General features: G+C 41.0%; 1 protein-coding gene across 2 annotated transcripts in view; it reads left to right on the top strand.

Moving 5' to 3' along the window:
- The window catches only part of LOC117604773 (uncharacterized), a 29539-nt gene that overhangs the window by 6284 nt on the left and 3717 nt on the right, over positions 1-19538 (top strand). The window contains exons 3-7 of one of the 2 annotated variants that reach the window (XM_034325224.2): positions 3885-3951; positions 14937-16635; positions 17079-17442; positions 17512-17708; positions 18824-19213. In XM_034325224.2, the coding sequence (XP_034181115.2) occupies positions 3885-3951; positions 14937-16635; positions 17079-17442; positions 17512-17708; positions 18824-19213 (2717 nt within the window). Of the gene's footprint in view, positions 1-3884; positions 3952-14936; positions 16636-17078; positions 17709-18823; positions 19214-19538 lie in introns of both variants that reach the window. The other variant, XM_034325223.2, reaches the window with a different exon arrangement.

Below are 19538 nucleotides of genomic sequence, written 5' to 3'. Positions count from 1 at the left end.
AGAAATCTGACGATCCGTAATTTACCTTTAGTCGTGAAACGATTAATAGATTTATTCCCAAAGACCGTGTACGGTTCGTATTTAGCAAGTAAATCGAAACATACACGATTGGAAAGGACGTTGTTTCTATTCCACCCACGGCTTTCAAACGGTATCATGATTGGGAAATTACCAGAAAATAATCAACTGCAACCGGTTGGATCCGCTGTGCAGAGGTTCGTGAATATGCACCGTGTACTCGTACGCAATGAAACGACGTTATTGATTATCCGCAATCCAATCGGTCGCGCATATTACTCGTCGGCAAGTCAATTAAATGATATTAATTAATCTAAAGCCTTTAGGGAATCGAGCCGATCGACCGTCTTTAAACGCGAACGAAGTAATTTGTGTTTAAAGAATCGTTTAGATCTCTGCTCGAAAACGATAATTAACGAAACGAAAGTTTGGCAAGTTGAATTAAAACGCGTGTAAAGCGGTAACCGTTGAGCGACGGTGAGCGAATCGTGACCCAGATCTTGGAGGGTTCAAGTTTTCTTGTCTTACGAATATTCGTACGGTCGTCACGTATTCCGATGTAGTTTCCAACGTTTCGTAAACACTGCAATTCGCTTCGTTAGAGTTTATTTGAATATCCGGACAACGAACGAAATCTAATGAGGGAAACTGTACTGTTTGCGAAGTGTCGACGAGAAAACCTGGCTACGTTCTTCGAATCAATAAAGAGAAAACAATTAAGTTGTCTTCGTTCGCTACGATTCTCTTCCGAGGCGACTCTTTTTTTATTTCAGAAGACCGTAATTAAAACGGTTCCTTTCGGTAACTTAGCCTTCCGCAGAATTTAAATTGCCTACTTTAAACGCGTCCCAACAGTTTCCTTTGGAACAACGCATTGCTAAAAAAAAATACCCTGCAGTTATAATTACAACATTGTAATTAACCGAAATGCTGCAACAACAGCACGATGCAACAACAATATTCTCTCTTTAATTAAATACTTCCCACTCTCAAATTTTAATTGATATTCCGGTAAGTCAAACAAACAGCAATCCCCTCAAAGTTCTGTTGTACCATTTCTCTGATTGTTATTCGACAAACAACCGACAACGAGACCAGAATTGGTACGGTATCGATGTTCGAAGGTAAATCCATGCGAAGGGAAAATTTGTAGATATCAATTAGCCACCCCTGATCCCTGTGTTCTTATCCTCTTAAGGTACCTACAACTCTGGCAAGGTGGAAGCAAATAGGTCAGAAGGTCGACAGATCGAAAGGGAGAGGAGGTGTTTCGTGATTCTTAATCGAGTTTACACTGATTAATGAAGTTGCTTGTCGATCGCAGACGAGCCTCGGTACACCTATGATGTGTAAACAACGTTGACGATTTGATACACTCGTGTTCCTATCGATTACAGGGTGAAAGGGATGTTATGGGGTATCTTGAATTTTAACGAACGAGAAACAATAGAGAAACGCAATAATATGGTAATATTTTTCTTTAAAACGAACGAAAATTACTGTTGTACATTTTAACATTTCAAGACTCCGAGATGGTTACCTCGAGTTGATCTATCTTTTATTCAAGGTTTGTTAAAGTTTTACGAACAACCGAGAGGACGTACTTTCGTCACGAATGATTTATAAAAGACGCAAGGATACGGTTAATATTAATGGCCTTGCGTCAACATTATTCCCTCCTTAGATCCTCGTGAACGCGTTAAGAACGATCGATGACGTGTTCGAATATTTGAATATCCACTTGTTCGCGATAGGATCGAGCTTGTCAAACACTCTTCATGGTCGATACACGAAAGCTAGTCGCTTGAAATGTCGACCTCTTAATCGATTAACCCTGGCTGACGTTCACTTTAATGCGCTACTTGTCTGCTTCTTATTTCTATCGAACACGTGTTTCCTGTATCTCAATCCTTCGACGAAAAAGTATTTTATCTTAAATATTTAAAAAAAAAAACTGATATTTCACTCTTTAAAGTACTTACAGAAAGCTTTGAGGCGGAAATTGACGAGGTTTCAAAGTTTGCGGGTTACTTAACGATTCAGTTTTTAGGAGAGTTTGAAATTTCGCCCAACCTCGTATGGAAAGTTCGAAATTTCGATGTAGCTCATTTTCCTGGAATATTTTCTATAATATATCGCATCGGGTAGCGGGATGATTAGCAACTCTGTGTATATGCTCGCGCATACGCATCCCTTTAATTCCGGAAGTGTGTCAAGGTAATACACACGTACAGTCGTACATCCTCCTGTTTGATTTACAAGAATTCATACCGTTGAAAGTTGTTCTACGTAGCAAATGTGAAAATTGAATAATTCAAGAACCCAGTGTTGCTAACACAATATAGCAATATAGTAATCTCAGGATCAGTAGAAAGAAATTTAATTGCAAGCGAAGAAATTAAAATTCCTCTCATCATTATTTATTTAGCCTTTAATCGCTAAACGAGCAGGTAAACAGTCAGGTATCTGTTTCTCAAAGGATGTCCGTTGTTTCGCGAACAGAAGCACTCGATATGAAGTAGAGCGATCGCAATCTCGGCAATTATTTTTCCATCGTCATTCGGATCGATATCTCTGTGTGTGTGTCTGTCACTGAAACGATTCCAACGGTCCGGTTGAAGTTAACCAACGCTGGTTATAGACGGAAAAGAGGATATGACCGAGATAATGCGGACACGGGTCCGGTTTCAAACGATTCGTGGTCCCTTGGCGATTTAACAATTGACTTGTGCCTAGGAGTCGTCTGCGGAGTAATTGCAACTGACCCATACATACTGTCACGATCTCGTTTCTCTGTTACCATTGTGTATTTAAAAGATTTCTTAGCCTTTGTTGCTTTGTACGCTTCGTTAAACAGAAAAAGGGAAGCGGTTTTCGAAATTAATTAAAAAATTTCCTGTGTCGTTATTTCGTGGACACCCTTTATATATCGTTGATCGTTGCTTTTACAAGCGTAGAGATTTTCACGGAGTGGCGTGACGGAAAACGCGAAAGCTATAGCATCACCGATCCTCCGAGGGATTAATTATCGTATAATTATCGTCTGGTGGCTACATCAAGGCGCTAACGAAATTTCTAACACCGAGAGTAGGTGGGTGGAAAAGGGGCGAAAGGGGTTAACAGGTAACCTTCGAGACACGATCGACGCCGACCAGTCGGTGAGAAGTTTTTGTAATTGGGTTAGTTAATGAATATCGCCGTAAGGTGAATTCGTTCGAGTCGAAGGACGATGGTAAATATCATGGAGAAAAAAACTGAATTAATCCGTTCAATTTTCTGGAAATCAGATTGGAAGCAGAGATCAGAAATCTCGATTGAAAAAAAATTTACGATTCACTTGTGTTTGTCGTTGAAGGATTAAACGGACTTTACACGGTGTCGATCTAAGGGGATGAAGGGGTTGTCTAGCTTTGATCACCGACCCCTTTTCAATCAATTATCACTCAGCGTGTTCAATAACGTGGCAACGAAGTTCCTCGGAAAGCAAAGGTTCAGGGTTGAATCTTCGACTTCCGAGTTTCGAATTGGCAAAAGTCATTCACTTTCCCCTGTCCATCTCTTCCGTCTTCGGGAACTTCTAACGAGTTTGCTAATCGATATGGTCGAGTCTCAAAGAGCGCTCAGTTCATTAGACGCGATCTCCGTATCCGTTTTTAATCATTGGCTTGATTTCATTTACGATCCAATTACTTGCAATAAATTGGATCTGGATGGCACGTGGCGGAAGGTTTAATTATCGGTGGTTTTTCATTTAATAGAACGATGATATTTATATGGTTTTATGGAAACGATCGAATGTTAGACGATACTTGAATCATGATAATTAAATTAACAAAGTGTTTTTTTTTTTTTTAATTATTTTTCAGCGTACAATATATGGGGAGATGTCCCTCCGCGGAAGTGTCGTCCACCAAAGATCGGCGATATACCAAAGTGAGTACATTTTTCAACACGTAACATCCTACGATCTATCATTTGTAAGTCGTAAAGTCAGACAAAACCGCAAGTCTGTAAACACTCGGTCGACCGAACTCGGACCCGAGGAGCCCAGAAACCCACAAGTTTGCGACCACCCCCATAGTCTCGAGCTGTCAGTGCGATAACACATTAAGTCCTCGCGTGTCGGGCGCGCCTAATCGTTGGATCGTTGATCGCGGACCTCAAAGAGGTTCGTTTCCCAAGCGATAAATTTCGCTTCGACTGACCCCGACCTTCGTTGGATCGGTTGGTGGTCGAAAAAAAAAAAAAAAGGTCTCGACGGTGTCCGGAATCAAGAAGCACGCCTCTAATGTACCATAATGCATCTCGACATGCAAATAGATATTTTTAACCTTGTTTCGAAGACGATCGATAGTCGCGAAGGCGGCACGGAGCTCGTCTAAATAATTGCTCCTTCCCGACGTCAGCCACAGAACTCTTCGTCTACCTAAGCATTCGTATGTTTTTTCATTCCCTTTGTTATCCGTCAAGGACGTCCAGCCTTCTTTTTTTTTCGTGAATTGATAACGTTTTCACCTTGGACTCGGTAAAAGCACCTTCCATACGCGCGAAAGAGAATCAGCGCCAGTTAGTTTGAATTATCGTTTGCAAACGCGATGCATCGCGCGGCTGGAATTTCTATTCTATTCTCTGTTTCCTGCACGGGACGCGATGCATTTTGTCTACGGCACGTAGTGTGAATTATCGGGCTGTGATGATTAATATCGTCCCCGGTTACACGTAGCACGAGATGGCCCGCATTCGTGCCGCATATTTGTCAAATTCTGCCACCTCCGACGCGACTCCGGACGATAAGATCGGTCTAGAGAATGATAATATTCGAATTTCTGAATCACCATTTGAATTCGTATCTTTCTCAAAAGGTAAAATAGTAATTTGTAGAACATAGAGTACGGTTTCGATTTTCCAGTGAACAAATAAATGAAGAATTCAGACCAGAATTGCTTGATTGAACTACCGTTCGTTTTTATGGGAGAAAATAAATGGAGACCTGTCTCCGAAAGGATGTCCCTATCAGCTACTCTATTTTTCTCACCGCACAATCAAACGCGTTTCTTCGTTTGACCCGGATTTACCAGCGCTTTCGTTACCTAACCGAGCGCGTGTACACAACCAGCAGAGTATTTCCATTTTTGCTTCAAGGATTTCCCTTCTTACTACGGCCATGCTACGCAGCCTCGACGGAGATAGTAAATCGCGTTACGCGATAGATCAACAGTTAATCGTACCTAGCTAATTGATGTGGTTACAATTACCGAAATGAGCGAGTAGAAAGAGAGTTGAGAAATTCCAAAATGGCAACATTCCAAAGTTCCAATATTCTAAAGCCCTGATATTCCAGAGCTACGAGATTTCAAAGTTTCAAAGTTCCAACCCTCGCATAGTACCAAAGTTATCGAGCTCTAAGGTTTCGAGTTTCAATCATCCGGAATCGTAGCTAACCAAACGAGATCGCTTTCAATCACAAAATTCTCTCGCTTTGTTACCGACTAAAATGAACGTATAGAAGGAAAGGGTTAACCGCGTGCGGGGGATGCGACTATACCCATTTCCTCTGTGTTTCACTTTTCAGTCAGCCTTCGCAATGCTTCCGGTTCGATGGAGCGCGTTAAAACGAGCTTTTCACGAACGTGCTCGCCCATATACGCGAGGTAATCCCATTTCAGCCACGCCGACACGTCGCCGTTTCATCTTTCTAACTCTCGTTTCTAACCTACGGGTACCAGCTGGCTGGCACGATCGGCCGAGAGATGATTTTACATGCAACGATAAATTTTTTTTTATATCATCTCGTTTCCATGGTTTTTAAATTTTTTCCGGGGTTCCAAGGCTCCGAAGTTCCAGAATTTCAAACTTTCAAAGATCTAACGCTGGGAATGTCGAAAAACTTTAAAGTTTCACAGCTCTAAAGTATCTGTGACGTCGATGACCCAAATTTTCAAAGGTCTAGAGCTTTCATAATAAAATTGCGTAGTGGTACCTTAAGGTGTCCGTAGAGTGTAGGCGTTGCTGTTTAGGAAAGGCCGCTGAAATTTAATTGCCAATTCATCTCCCATGTAACATTTCAACATATTTCTTGCTTCGTTTCAAATGGTTTTCTACATTTCTCACTTTAATATAACTACCGTGTTTCACGCGATACTATGCGTGATACGTTGGTAAATACTGTTCGTATCTGAAAGCTCGCTTATTCGAGTAAATGAGTAATGCGAATTCGCATAATTCATCGGAATTTATGAGTCTACGTGTTTCTAAGTCATGCTCGGACACAATACGTCGAGAATAATATATGGTGTCTGGCAAATTTACATATTGCGTGACCCACCTAGGAATTCCATCTCATTTCTTTTTTTTTTCCATTACCTCACCGTTATCGCGACTACTTAGTTGATTTAATGTTGCGTATCGCATTTGGACAATTATCTAAACGTTTAACAACTTCCTTTAATACTTATGATTAATCGTCTCGGTTTCTTTAAGTATTTACTACTGTATTTTTCATCAAAGTACATACATTATTACATTGGCATTTTAAGGATGTCACGATTCAAGGCAAAGATCTCTCGATAAATATGTGATTACCCCATAAATTGTTAGTCATGCAAATGACTCGTTAACTCGTCTTTAATCTGTGCTAAATTCCCAGGATTATATAGCATCCTTTATTACGTTTTCATTACTGCAACATGGTTAGTTTAGTGCTTCACATACGATAGAAACGTGTATTGCATGATGAGTGATTGCTTCCCACGTGAATCTGTTGATTCCTCCGTTTCCATGGAGCGTAGAGAAGGATCAAGCTGCTTTAGTTCCATCTATGATCAGTACTACTGTGGATATCCTCAATAAGGACCAAGGATTTGTATAGATAGTAATACTAGGAAACGTAGCTCTGTACTTCTGAAACGAGATTAATTTAGGATTCTCTCAGAATTTTACGCTTATTGAATTTCTAAACTTTCACAGTTCCAAAGGTTTCGAAGTTAAATAGAATGGTAAAACAGTTTTAAAAAATGGTTACAGTCTGTTATAAGTCGTCAGAGGAAATCTAGTCCGTCTTCATTAAACGCGAGAAAACAGATTCTAATTCTAGGTAACTATTATTGAGCTCATAAAAACGTAAGATTAATGGTTGTGCTCAAAAAGTCACACCGACTGTCATTAACTGACGTGTGTCAGTTTGTTGATGGTCCATGGACTTCGTTACAAAATGGTCTTGTAATGACCCCGTTAGATCTGTATGTAGTTGCAGATTTTATAAATTTTATTTTATATATTCTTCTCTAACCAACTTTGCCGCAGCATCGAACGAAATACTTTCTATGGAACAGAAACGAGTGTCGCATGGTCCGATAACTTCGTTGATAGAAGCCAAAACGAGACAATGGCACGAGGCCAGCAAGGTCGAAACTCTAAATTTCTACCCTTTTTTACCCACGATGATAATTTACGACAAGTCGAAGTAGTTAATTCCTTTGGCGTGGTTATAATTTCCTGTAAACCTTCCGGTGCAGTTTTGCGAAACATTAACTGCTGGTTGAATTTACGATAATGTCGGCTGTAAAGCTTAGAATCTTTACGATTTAATTTGTGGTCGTGGAGAACTTTGGTTATTTCGAAAATGGTACCTAGGAGGGTGCCTAATGCTTTCAAGTTCAAAAATTTCAAGGTTCCAAGGTTCCAAGATCCAAAGCTTCAAAGTACCGAGCTTTCAAAATCAGAATTTTGATTATTTTGAAAATGGTACCTAGGAGACTATCGGATGCTTTAAACGTCAAAAATACCAAGGTTCCTAGATTCAAAGCTCCAAAATACCAAGATTCCGAAATCAGAGTACAGCGTACCAATTATCGTGGTGCAACCTTTCAGCCACGAAGAGAAAGGGATTGCCATCGTTCTTTTTTTCGTCGTTGCGCAATGGTCCCTAGGAGGCTAGCAAAGGTTAGGAGGCTACGATAGGCTAGAAATATTGTACACGATACGATGAAGAAGAAGCAGTGGTGGGACTAACACGCGGTCGACGCGGACAGTCTGCCACGTACGAGACAGAGGAACACCGTGAGTCTGTCTCTGGTGTGGCTGCTGGCCGGAAGTAGAGACTTGTGCCATCGAGGATCCTCTGATACGCGGTGTCGAAATATAGAAATTCCCGCAGTTCTGACTTGGCAGCTGGTGTGTATATCATTGTCCATCTGTTCCTAGCGGTTCTGCTGAATGTTTCATTAAAAACGGTGAGCTCTGCCTTCAGACTAGTGTTTATGTGTTTCTATTGGTCGGGGGAGAATGGTGAGATGGAGACGATTGAAACTATGGGTAGTTCAGGGTGAAAGCTGGTGGATATTAGACACTGAAAAAGGATAATTTATTTTTCTTTTATTACAGTGGAAATTTAATAAAAGGCGAGACACTTCGAATCTTCATTGTTAGTTTTTAACTTAAGTGATTGTTTCTGAAGAATTGTTTTAATTGAAGTATTCGAGGATTTTTGATTTTTACAATTAAATACGATTTAGTTGTTTGACCTGAATACCGGTGAACTTAGACTTTTGAATTGTCGCACGTGCTTTTCTGTCTCCTTTGTGAAGGTTTTGGTGAAATTGAAAGAATTGAAATAACGTTTATTTCTATTCTGAATACCAAAGTTCGGCCAGCGATTCTTTCTCTTCAGCTATGCTAATGCCAACCTGTTTGAATTTGAAAAGATGAACTTTGGTAAGAGAACGTTGATCTCCTTTCCTTTTGAAATTCTTCAGGAAAAGTTTTCGATTCGACAGTAACGAGATTTCCAGATGAGAACTTGCTGAAAATCAATATTTTAAAATTTTCTACGGGAAGTAAAGCCTTCGAACGTTATTCTATTTTTCTTTTCATTCGAACGTTAATCACTTTGCTGATAAATTTTCAATATTTTACCGATCGTATAAATTGTTAAACAGTTTCAAGGCAAAATATGAAGCGCGAACGAGCGAGTTTGCGCAGATTTCTCAAATATTTATTCTTCTTTCGAAATTTCCAACTGATTGCATTCCCATTACGCAATCACTGTTTGCAGCACCCGCGTCAAAATATTTATTAATACAACGATCTCATATGCGATAATAAAAAAATATCGTTCCCTTCCAAAATTGTATCTAGTCAACGTCACAAATTTCTGTTTGATTTTATATGGAGGCAAAACATTGTTCGATATGGTTGACCACCGAGACGAGTAATTAAAAAAAAAAAATCTGACGAAGGATCATCCTTAACAAGTGAATCAATTCACGTCAGTAATTGATGCCGTGGTATTGTGTATGGTTTACTTAACTTTCACGTGTTTGTGCCTGGTACATGTGACGCATATGTTTACACAAGTGTTACAGATAATGAAACCATGCAAGCGGTGCTAACAGTTACGCTTGAAAAGTTAAATGTTAAGTACATGTCGTGCACAGTTAAGCGGGTAACGTGAAACGCAATTCCGACGTTCTGGAATTCTAGGGTTTCAATGTTCTCTTATGAAATTTTACAGTTTCGAAATTTGGAGGCTTCAGAGTTTCAGGGTTTGAAAGTTTTATAGCTCCAAGGATCCAAAAATTCTAAAATTTCGAAGCTCTAGAGCACTAAAGCTCTATAGTTCTAAAGTTCCAAATCTCCAAAGTTCTAAGCTTTGCCTAATTCTAAAATTCTAAAATTTCAAATATCCAAAGAATCCAAAGTCCCAAAGTTCCAAGCCTTGCATAGCACTAAAATTTCCAAGTTCTCAAAGTTCAAAATCTCCAAAGAATCCAATGTCCCAAAGTTCCAAAGCTTGCATAGCTCTAAAGTTTCCAAGTTTCCTAAATTTTAGAATTTTCTTGATCTATCGTTCCGCGCCTGCAGAAATCCTATGACGTTACCTTCCTAAAATTGAAATTTGCAACTTTTCCAACTTCTCAGATATTCTTATTTAGTTATTCAGATGAATAAGTCCCACAGAGTAGGATGTATTTATAGAACCTTTTACGTATTATCTTAAAACATTTCAATGTTGTCGTTGGAAAGCAATACGAACTTTCCACGGATGTGAGAGATTGAACGTTCAATAAGATGGGCGAATATCTTTGCATACACCGATGGTATACATATAAATAAGCCGAGGTGAATTAGTTAGGAAAGATCGGCAGCTGTAAAACTTTTCGAAGTTTAATTAATGCAGAATGCAAAACCGTAATCGCGAGATAATACGATATCTTTCTGAAAGTATTTACATCTTTCGTATTCTCGTTTAACCTTTCCTTCTTTCTAGCCTCGTATTTTTCTCTGCAATAAATAAATCGTATTCCAATGTGGAAGAACGAGGAAAAAAAAAAGATTTTGATTTCTTTCATTCGACGCTCATGATTTATACATAAGACGCGAAAAATGTTTTATTTCGGTATCGTTTTTTATTTTCAGGTACATTTCAAGTGCATACGAATAACTTTTAACGATCATACTTTAAAATAAGGCATTATGGAAAATAAGTGGAAACGACGATCACAATTCACGAATAAAATTGTATTCGAATTTAAGAAAGAACGGGATAGAATATCAAGATTTTTCGATCAGAGAAAAGACGAGGGAAAATTTCAATTCGTCATATTTGTAGACGTTGCGAACATATCGGTATTAGTTTAATCGGTGCATCGACAGAACTTTATTGAATCTGCCATGAGAAAAGACAAATGGTGTCATGCGTAATCGATACGCGTCGTTCTGCCAGTGCTACTCATCGCATTCCGTAATTTATTACGGCACCAATAAAATAGACTGCAACATACAAAGCGATTGATCGTTCATCGACCAATGAATCGTGCAAAATTCCGCTAGAGTTCATTCCTAATCGAGTGTAAAAGGTGAAACGCAGGTGAAAGAAGGTATATTGGAATTCTGTTGAGTACCAAATTTCGTATAATCTTATAATTTTAGAATTATATAAGTCCTGGTTTCTGAATTCCTGGAGTTCCATAACTCGCCGAATTTTTGGAATCCTGATGCTTTAAAATTTCAAGATTCTTAGAACTGTGGAGTTTTACAGTTTCACGATCCAAAGTGCTAGGAATAGCACGAAATTGGAACGAAACCATCCTCCTGATCTGAGCAATCGCGATTTCGAGTGTTTCAGCCTGTTGGCTCTAAATCTCAACCCTCGAGTTGATCGAACGATAAGCGCATTACAAGTCGCCTCTAATCCGTCGCGTCGGTCACTTGCGCTGAAATAAGCATTTAGTAAAAGAAAAGTTCGAAAAGAGCTTCTAGAAGTCTATTCATAGAGATTTAAAGAAACTCTTTGATTCGATTTCCATTCGATAGAAAGTTTTATTCCCGTTGAAACACGTTCTTCCGTCGCCCTTTTGTTTATTCTCTAATTTTCGTGAATCGATTGAATGGTAATAATATTAGCAAAGTTTGGGAACAGGATGATGAGAACACAATACCAGTCGCGAACAGGGAATAGGAGTTTGAAAAGTTCAGAGAATCTCAATACTTCAAGGGATTCTATCATCCCAAACGATCTCTTCAATGGCTGTACATCAAGTTCTTAACAATAGAAGGATAGAAATTCTGTTGGAACGACGGAAAGCGGATAATCGTTCAACATTCAGTATAAAGTTGCATATGCTTCTTCGAAGTTTTTGCTAAAGCTATTAAATTCGTGTTGGGTGTCATTATCAGGTCAATGCCAAAGTCCATCTGCATTTTATTTATTTTCTATAATAATATCAGAGGTACAAGTTAATTTATGTTTTAATTATTCCATTGCTTAAAACGTTTTGTTTCCAACTATACTGAATTATATCGTCGGTTAACCTAGTTGATAATCCTAAATCATAATATATCAGACGATAGTCTAAATAATGGAATGCAGAATGATTAATCCTGTTATGACCACGTACCTAAAGCGATAACCTCCGAACATTGCTTCAGTTCCATTAAATCGTCGATATCGTTTTTATAAATGTTTCTTAATCGCAACTTTGTGAACGAAAGAGCCTATTGTCGACGTTGACGAGGATCCTTGAGCAAAGCACATTTTGGGCATGTTACGTTATCGACGACCTTGTTGCCATTATATGGATAAATTCGTGTCGTAACCGCGATTCGAAACAATGTGAAAGATAATGTAACAAAAATATTTCCTTTAAGATTCTCGAGTGTTAAATTTGCAAATTTCCAGAGTTCCATTATTTGAGATTGCAAGTTAGAAAATTGCAAACTTCCTAAATTTTAAGGATCGAAAATTTGCAAGCTTTCATTCGGCAAAGTTGAAAATCGACTAAGAACAATTGTAAAATTGCAAACTTCGAAAGTTTCAAAGTTTCAAAATTGGCGGACTCTAAAAGTTTCGAAGTTCGAAAACTTGGAACTTGGTCGCTGATAGATCATCATTAGGAATTCCCTCGCGTGTTTCTCCGTCGATACCTTTTCCCAACCGCACGCTGGCAGCTTCTTAATCACAATCTCGTCGCCCACGTTCGCGACAGTTAATTAAACGGTGACATTTCTAGACGATGAGCCTCAGGCGGGATTCTTTTCGATCCAAATTGCGTTGTGTTTATCCCACGCGCGAAACGATGTCGGACGCGTTGCCTTGTTTGTTCGCCTCGTTTATCTACACGTCAAAAGTGAGGTCAGAACATTGAACGCTACTGTCAACGTCGATACTAATTATCGTCGGCTATTATCTGGTTACGTGTACCATTGGCGAGGAAACATTTGGTAAATAGAAGTTGCCAAATGTGGTTGCTCTTCTCTCAGTGGCTGTCGTTTCATTAAGAATTCCTAATCAGTTTCAGGTAACGTGACAGATTTTTTCTACGCCTCTCATTACCTTACTGAAATTAATTAAATTAGCGATCTTCGTCGACTGTCATCCTTATCTTTCATCAAAGCTGCATGTAACATGATTTTTCCTTTAATTAAGATGGTTCCTTAGAAAATGACACTTGTTCGCGTCGAAGGATACGGGAGAGTCTTCGTGGGAGATGCATCACGTACCTTTCGAACGTGGAGCAAAGTTTGCGATCGTATTTCTCACGGGAGACGAGGACGCGTTCCGTCGCGTACACGCGTCGAACTCACCGACTGAATTTCCTAAGGGTCTCGTAAATTATCGCGAAGCGATCCAATTTCCGAATTGGCGTCGCGACGCCCGGTTATCCCAGCGCGTAGTTCGTGTTTCGCAGCTTCCTTCCATCAATCACGCCGCGTCTAAAATTTTAGGCTCTTCATCGTAATACGTGCTCGACAAAACCACCCGATTTTTCGTTAAAAATATCTTTCAAAATATCTTTGTTAGTTAATCTTTAGAATAACCTGGGGAAAATCATGAACAGTACTCTCTGTTCTTCTAAATTACGTATGACAAGCACGTAACAAAACGGAATGTGCATCGCGTTTGCACCTGTCCGACTCGCGAATGCTATTCACGTACGCGTGCGAACGTAACATTCACCTAACAGAAAAAACTGCACGAGTTTTCAGATACCTTTATTTCTTTTTTTAGTTCAGTGAATTCCATTAACCGAATCGAACCGCGAAATTTCGAGCGGATTGTTTTCGAAACGAGAAACGAAATGATTCGCGCCTCGATTGTAGCCTGGATAGAAAATGAAGTAATTTACCTCTGTTGAATTGAAACTCGGCGCGTTAATGGTAATTAACTCGGTTACCGACGGTAATTAATATTTCACCTAGATTCCGATGAAATTGTAAAATGTTTGCACGAAAGAATATTAATTTTTGTTTAGCGTTGCACCACTCCATTTAATTAGGTAACTTCTCTTCGAGTTTTATTAAACGCGTGCATCCGCGTTCTAGTTGCTGTAACGAAGCTACGAAACTTTGCCAAAACGAGTTAACACGTTCGCTGTTCCCCCGAGTTCCGCTACTTGAACCGGTGATATTCTTCAAAGAATCCAGCCGGTGATGTTCGCAGAATTTCAATGAGCTAGTGTTACTAATTGTACCGGGACTCTAATTCGGTCAGATACGCGGATGACAAACGAGGAAGCTGCTGAAACTCGTGCGAGACTGACTGAATGTAGATTCTCTGGTATATTCGTTGGCCTAGTTCTAGTCGAACAATTGATCCGCGTAGCAAGCGTTATTTCCAAGTCAAATCGAACCCTTATCGTGGCTCGTTGAAAAATCCTCGTTTCACATGGTCGCATGTTTTCGTTTCAATTATTTCCCTCTTCGTCGCGCGACGTAATTAGTCGTAATTAGTGCCGTTGATAAATATCGATGACTCGCGTGGCGTTGGAGGGAGAAGAAAGGTGAAACGATAAAGAATCGGTGTGCCAGTGAGAATATCAGTAGCCAGAGGCAGATTTACGATTAAGCAGGGATTTCGTGAGCAATCCGACCGGAAGTTTCAGCCTCCGGGGAGCGAAGCTCATTAAATCCTGAACGAAACGAGCCGCGATCGTACGCGTCTTAATGCTGATTTGCAATTGAGATCGCGTCAATTAGAACGACGAAAATATGATATTTAAACGACACTCATCATCTCGCAACCTTTGGAGGAAATAAGAGACGTTCTCTAAAATGATTCTGAACAGAGGCAGTGATGCGAAATGTGACGAAGTCGAGCGAGAAACGTCGATTGAATGTCAAACACAGATTGAACTGTTGTTTCTGTCGACTTTCGAGCTCGCTACGGCTCTCGAAAAGTTCAGCCTGTTTTCCAGGGAAATTCAATTCGCTCCCGCGGATTCGCGAATCCGTTTCTCTGACATTCGTCGGGTTATTCTCCCGAAATGCATCCATACCGAATCCTTTCAAACTCGCGTACCCATAAAAACGCTTCGACATCTGTATAAATCTCCATTTCCGAGTACCGTTCGAAGAATCAATTTTCCGGCTAGAAATCTAAAAGGTAAACGTTAACGTCGATCGTTGATTTTTTATTGCAGACACAGCGCGATCGACGAAGAATCGCCAGGGTGCATTTCAAAGTCACTCACAGCTCCCGCAGATTCGAGGGACTTAAATTTGTCTCTGGACACTTCCGGTAACATAGTCTTTCCATTAGACTCGGGCACGTCTGCCGAGCAGTTAGCTCAGCTTCGAAAAATCGAAGGAAAATCTAAAAGCAGCAAAGAAGCTCTTCGATTTCGCTATTCGACCGTAGCAGAGTCTCAACCTTTGAATCTCCCTATCAAAACCCGAGATTCCAAGTATTTCGTCCAGGAGGATCTAACCAGGAAGTCGCCAAGCCCGAAAGACCAAGAACCAGACAGACCTATCGATTTCGAGGGTAAAGCGAGTATTAAATTGCCCGTTGTCAAAGAATCGACGCTCCTAAAGTTCGATAATCGCGAGGATTCAACCAGGATTCCGTCCAGCCCTGAAGACAATTCGGACCAGGAGATCGTCGAGGTTCGCAAAGACAGCGCTCTGTTCTTAGAGGAAGCGGAAGGACTACCCGCTCTTCGGGAGATCCTGAGGGCCAGGGCACCTAGGATCATCAGACCAAGAAGAGAGAGCAGCGGATACGCGAGTAATCTGGGCACCTTCGACGAGGACAGAAGGAACTCGTCGTCCGTAGACGTTCTCCAAGACTTGTCTTCGTTTCTAAAGGAGCGAAGGAGATCATCCGCGGGTCCGAAACGCTTGAACTCTAGGGTGATCATTGGGAGAGCCGAGGAGAGCCTAACCGAGGAGGTGGTGGATTGTGAAAGGATGCCTACTACAGAGATCCACAGGAAGGCGTCCGGCGCGGGACTCGAAATGCCGAATATCGAAGAGGCGAAGGAAATCCCTAGGGATGAAGTACACTCCAGACAAGAGAGTTCGGATAACCTGTACGGTCTGAACGACCTAACCGAAGACGTATCGATATCGAGGCACCAGGATGTGTCTTCGAGCATCTTCGACGTTTCCTCTCTCAGCCAATCGATCAGTCGTCTCTCGACATCTCCATCGAGAACTGCATCTAATCAGCAGGTTCATCGATTACTATCTTCGTCCCTATCGAGCAGCAAACTCTCCGATAAACCTGATCAGTCTATCGATCGATCAAAAGTGATCGGTACCGATATCGAAGACGAATCAATCCGCGAACCACCGACGCATCGAACCAAAGAAAAATCTATCCAGAAACAGGACCTTCAGTTGAGTGTCCTTCCTCGATCGATCAAAATGTACCGGTTAATGTCCACCCAATCCGAAGACAGGATCGATGGCCAGTTGCAATTGGACAGGAGGATATCCTTTCAGATGAGCAAGCAGAACGACGTAACAGCATCGTCTAAAGACCCTAGGGATTTGTCTTCAAGATCGCCGAATCGATCCACGAACGTCTCGATGTTGAAAAGTAGCGTGTCCAGCGATATCCAAGCGTTGGCATCGACGGAAGTCGGTGAGGATTCATCCATCAGGACTGTTTGCTCGTCCGGTGAGGTGGGCACGAGTCAGAGATACCTTGGGGACACATCCAACGTGACAGTGAGACCCATTTATCCTTACTGTCCGTATTCGCCGTATGGTAGCCCACAGGGATCACCCCGAAACAGAAGGAGACCCCTCAGGGAGAGTAGAAGGGTCTCCATTGATAATAGACAAGGAGCTTTACAGCTGAACCAGTATAAGCTGTTGGATAATATTGGACAGGTGAGATAGAACATTTTTGTTTGTTTCAACAGGGATGTTTTTGGGCTATTTTTGAAGTTTCTTTTCTAAACAAAAATGTCTGTAAATTTATTATCTCATTAGTTAGCCAATTTAATCTACAATTGAAAAGTACGTTTTTCAGAACAAGATATAAGAAACTCTTCTGTTTGCTCTTTCTTTCCGGTCGAAACAACTTCTCGTATACGTTCCGCGACCAAAGAAACTTTCAAAGTTAGCCACGTTTCCTCCTACCTCCTTCACCTTCTTTCCGTTAATTTTCCCAACGTTCTTGCTCGAAGTAGTTCCACGCGAACGGAATTCTGCAACGAGTTATCGATTGAAACGTATTATCGCAACTGTGGTGAACTACTCGTTCGAGACATCGAAATGCGAGACAACGGCTTCTTCTTTAAAATGAAGCGTTTTCTTATTCCACTGTGCAGGGTTCCTATGGGATCGTAAAGCTGGCTTACAACGAGGAGGACGATACCCACTACGCGATGAAGATTCTCAGTAAGAAGAAGCTGATGAAGAAAGCTGGAATATTTGGTAGAATGGCACCTGGTAGGAAGGGTGCCGCTAACCCTTTGGCGAAGGTCTACAGGGAAATTGCTTTGCTGAAGAAATTGGATCATCCTAATGTCGTGAAGCTGGTGGAGGTGCTCGACGATCCGGACGAAGACAATCTTTACCTTGTTTTCGAACTAGTCCAGAGGGGTGAAATTCTACAGATACCCACTGATAAACCCTTGGACGAAGAAACAGCTAGGAAGAAATTTCGCGACGTTGTCATGGGGGTGGAATATCGTAAGTCTCTCTCCATGGTCCGCCGTCCGAGGGTTGAACTTTCGCTTAAATTCAGTTTTCTTTTTACAGTACACTACCAGAGGATTGTTCATCGCGACATAAAACCGAGTAACTTGTTGGTGGACAGCGACGGTCGCATTAAGATCGCCGACTTGGGCGTCAGCGCGGAACTGAGAGCTTCCGGTGAATTGTTATCCGGGCCAGCCGGTACCCCGGCATTCGCGGCACCCGAAACGACCACACCTGGTGCCCATTATTCCGGAACTGTAAGTAGCACGGCCGGTAATATCGATGGGTTGTTCGACCTATCGATTTTCGATTTCACCCGGTATTTATGAACGGTGAAGAATTATGACGCGGCTCGTTCAATCGTGTTCGATGTCTTTATACGTTGATGGTTTTCCCTCAAGGTTACCTATCGAGGTTTTAAGGCCATTTATTTACAGGGCGATACGTTTTAATCTTCAAAAATGAAATTTAATTTTTTTCGGGGGAGATATCTTCTAATTTGCATTTACTTCTTTTTAACGTGAAATTATCGTTGAAATGTTTCTAGGTAAAATTTTCCCAAAAATTCCAGAATATTAAACACCAGTGCCACCATTCATTTGCATATATTTCGCGATAAAAAAAAGCCAGCAAAGCGTCAGCCTTGATCGAAGTCCCATTAGCGATGAATATCGTTAAAAATTTCTTCCACGTTTTTATATGCTTTAAAAAATGTTGTAATTACTAGAGTTAATATTCATAAGCTATAAAATCCGTCTGTTAATTAAAGGATTAATCTATTCAGGCACTGGTTTTCAGATTGGGAATGGACAGTCTTTCGTCACTTTTTTTTTTCGTGAAATAGGGTAAATAAAAACGAGTTATTTTTATATATTCACTCGTTTACAAAATTTACATTAAAATGAGAAAATTTTATTCGACAGAAAAATTTCGTAAACCGATATTGCCTGTCGTACGTTCAGTTGACGTAATCGTGAAAAGAGATTCAGCAGTCGATAGGGTCAAGGTTGGCCGCGAGGAACGGTGAACCAACGAATCCAAGTTTCTTATCGAAAAGTTTGAGGGCACGTTTAACGTCAAGGTACACACGCGAAGAAACGGAACGCGTCACCGGAAACGAGCCCCGTCGCTCGCCAGTCGACATCGATTTCTCGCGTTCTCGTGAAATATGCAAGTGAACTTGAAGTACGGAAACTTGTCTGTTCAAGGAATCGGGTTAATGCTCGTCTTCTTTTTCTGTTTCTAACGTTCCAATAATCACAGCCCAGCTGAATATTATTATTTCTATGATTTTATCATTTCAACCGAGTTACAAATTTTTCTATGAAAGATTGGATTTTAATCAATAAGAAATTTGGTGATCATTTTCCAGCCGTGCGATATCTGGTCGATGGGTGCGACGCTGTACTCCCTAGTGACCGGAAGGGTGCCATGGGACGGTGCCGGAAGTATAATCGGCGTGCAAGCGGCAGTTCGTACGGAACCATTGAAATTTCCTGAGAAACCCGTGCTCTCTAAGAATCTCCGCGAATTGATTTCAAAAATGTTAGACAAAGATCCTGAGAATAGGATCAGTTTGTCAGAGGTGAAGGAACACCCATGGCTGACCAACGACGGTGCTGAACCACTGCCGAGCGAGGCTGATAATTGCCGGCTTCCGGTCACTGTTACCGACGAGGAAGTCGAACGTGTCGTCACGAGGATACCAAAGCTGGACACTCTGATCCTCATCAAAACTATGCTGAAACAGCACAGCTTTCAAGTAAGACTATTTCAATTGTTTCATCCGCTCGATTTTACTTTCCATTTCGTCGCGTCGTTTCAAAGTTCAACTGCGAATTGCGAACGGCAATTATCGGTATCCGATAGACCTTCGATTAATCCTGGCTCGCTGGCTGAAAACTCTCGAAATAGCCGACGAAATTTCTACGATATCTACTAGACTTTAATTAATAATCCCGTCACGTGTCGGACGTATTAGTTCGTTCCGCGAGTAAAACTGTGTTTTCGCGCGTTAAATATTTCAAGTAAAGAAGTCCCCTCTCAAACTGACGAACACTGCTCTTAATGCTCCAAGTCATTAAAGA

Source organism: Osmia lignaria, chromosome 5 (assembly GCF_051020975.1).
Source record: "Osmia lignaria lignaria isolate PbOS001 chromosome 5, iyOsmLign1, whole genome shotgun sequence".
In the NCBI taxonomy this organism is placed as follows: Eukaryota; Metazoa; Arthropoda; class Insecta; order Hymenoptera; family Megachilidae; genus Osmia; species Osmia lignaria.
This window is presented reverse-complemented; position numbering and strand designations above follow the sequence as displayed.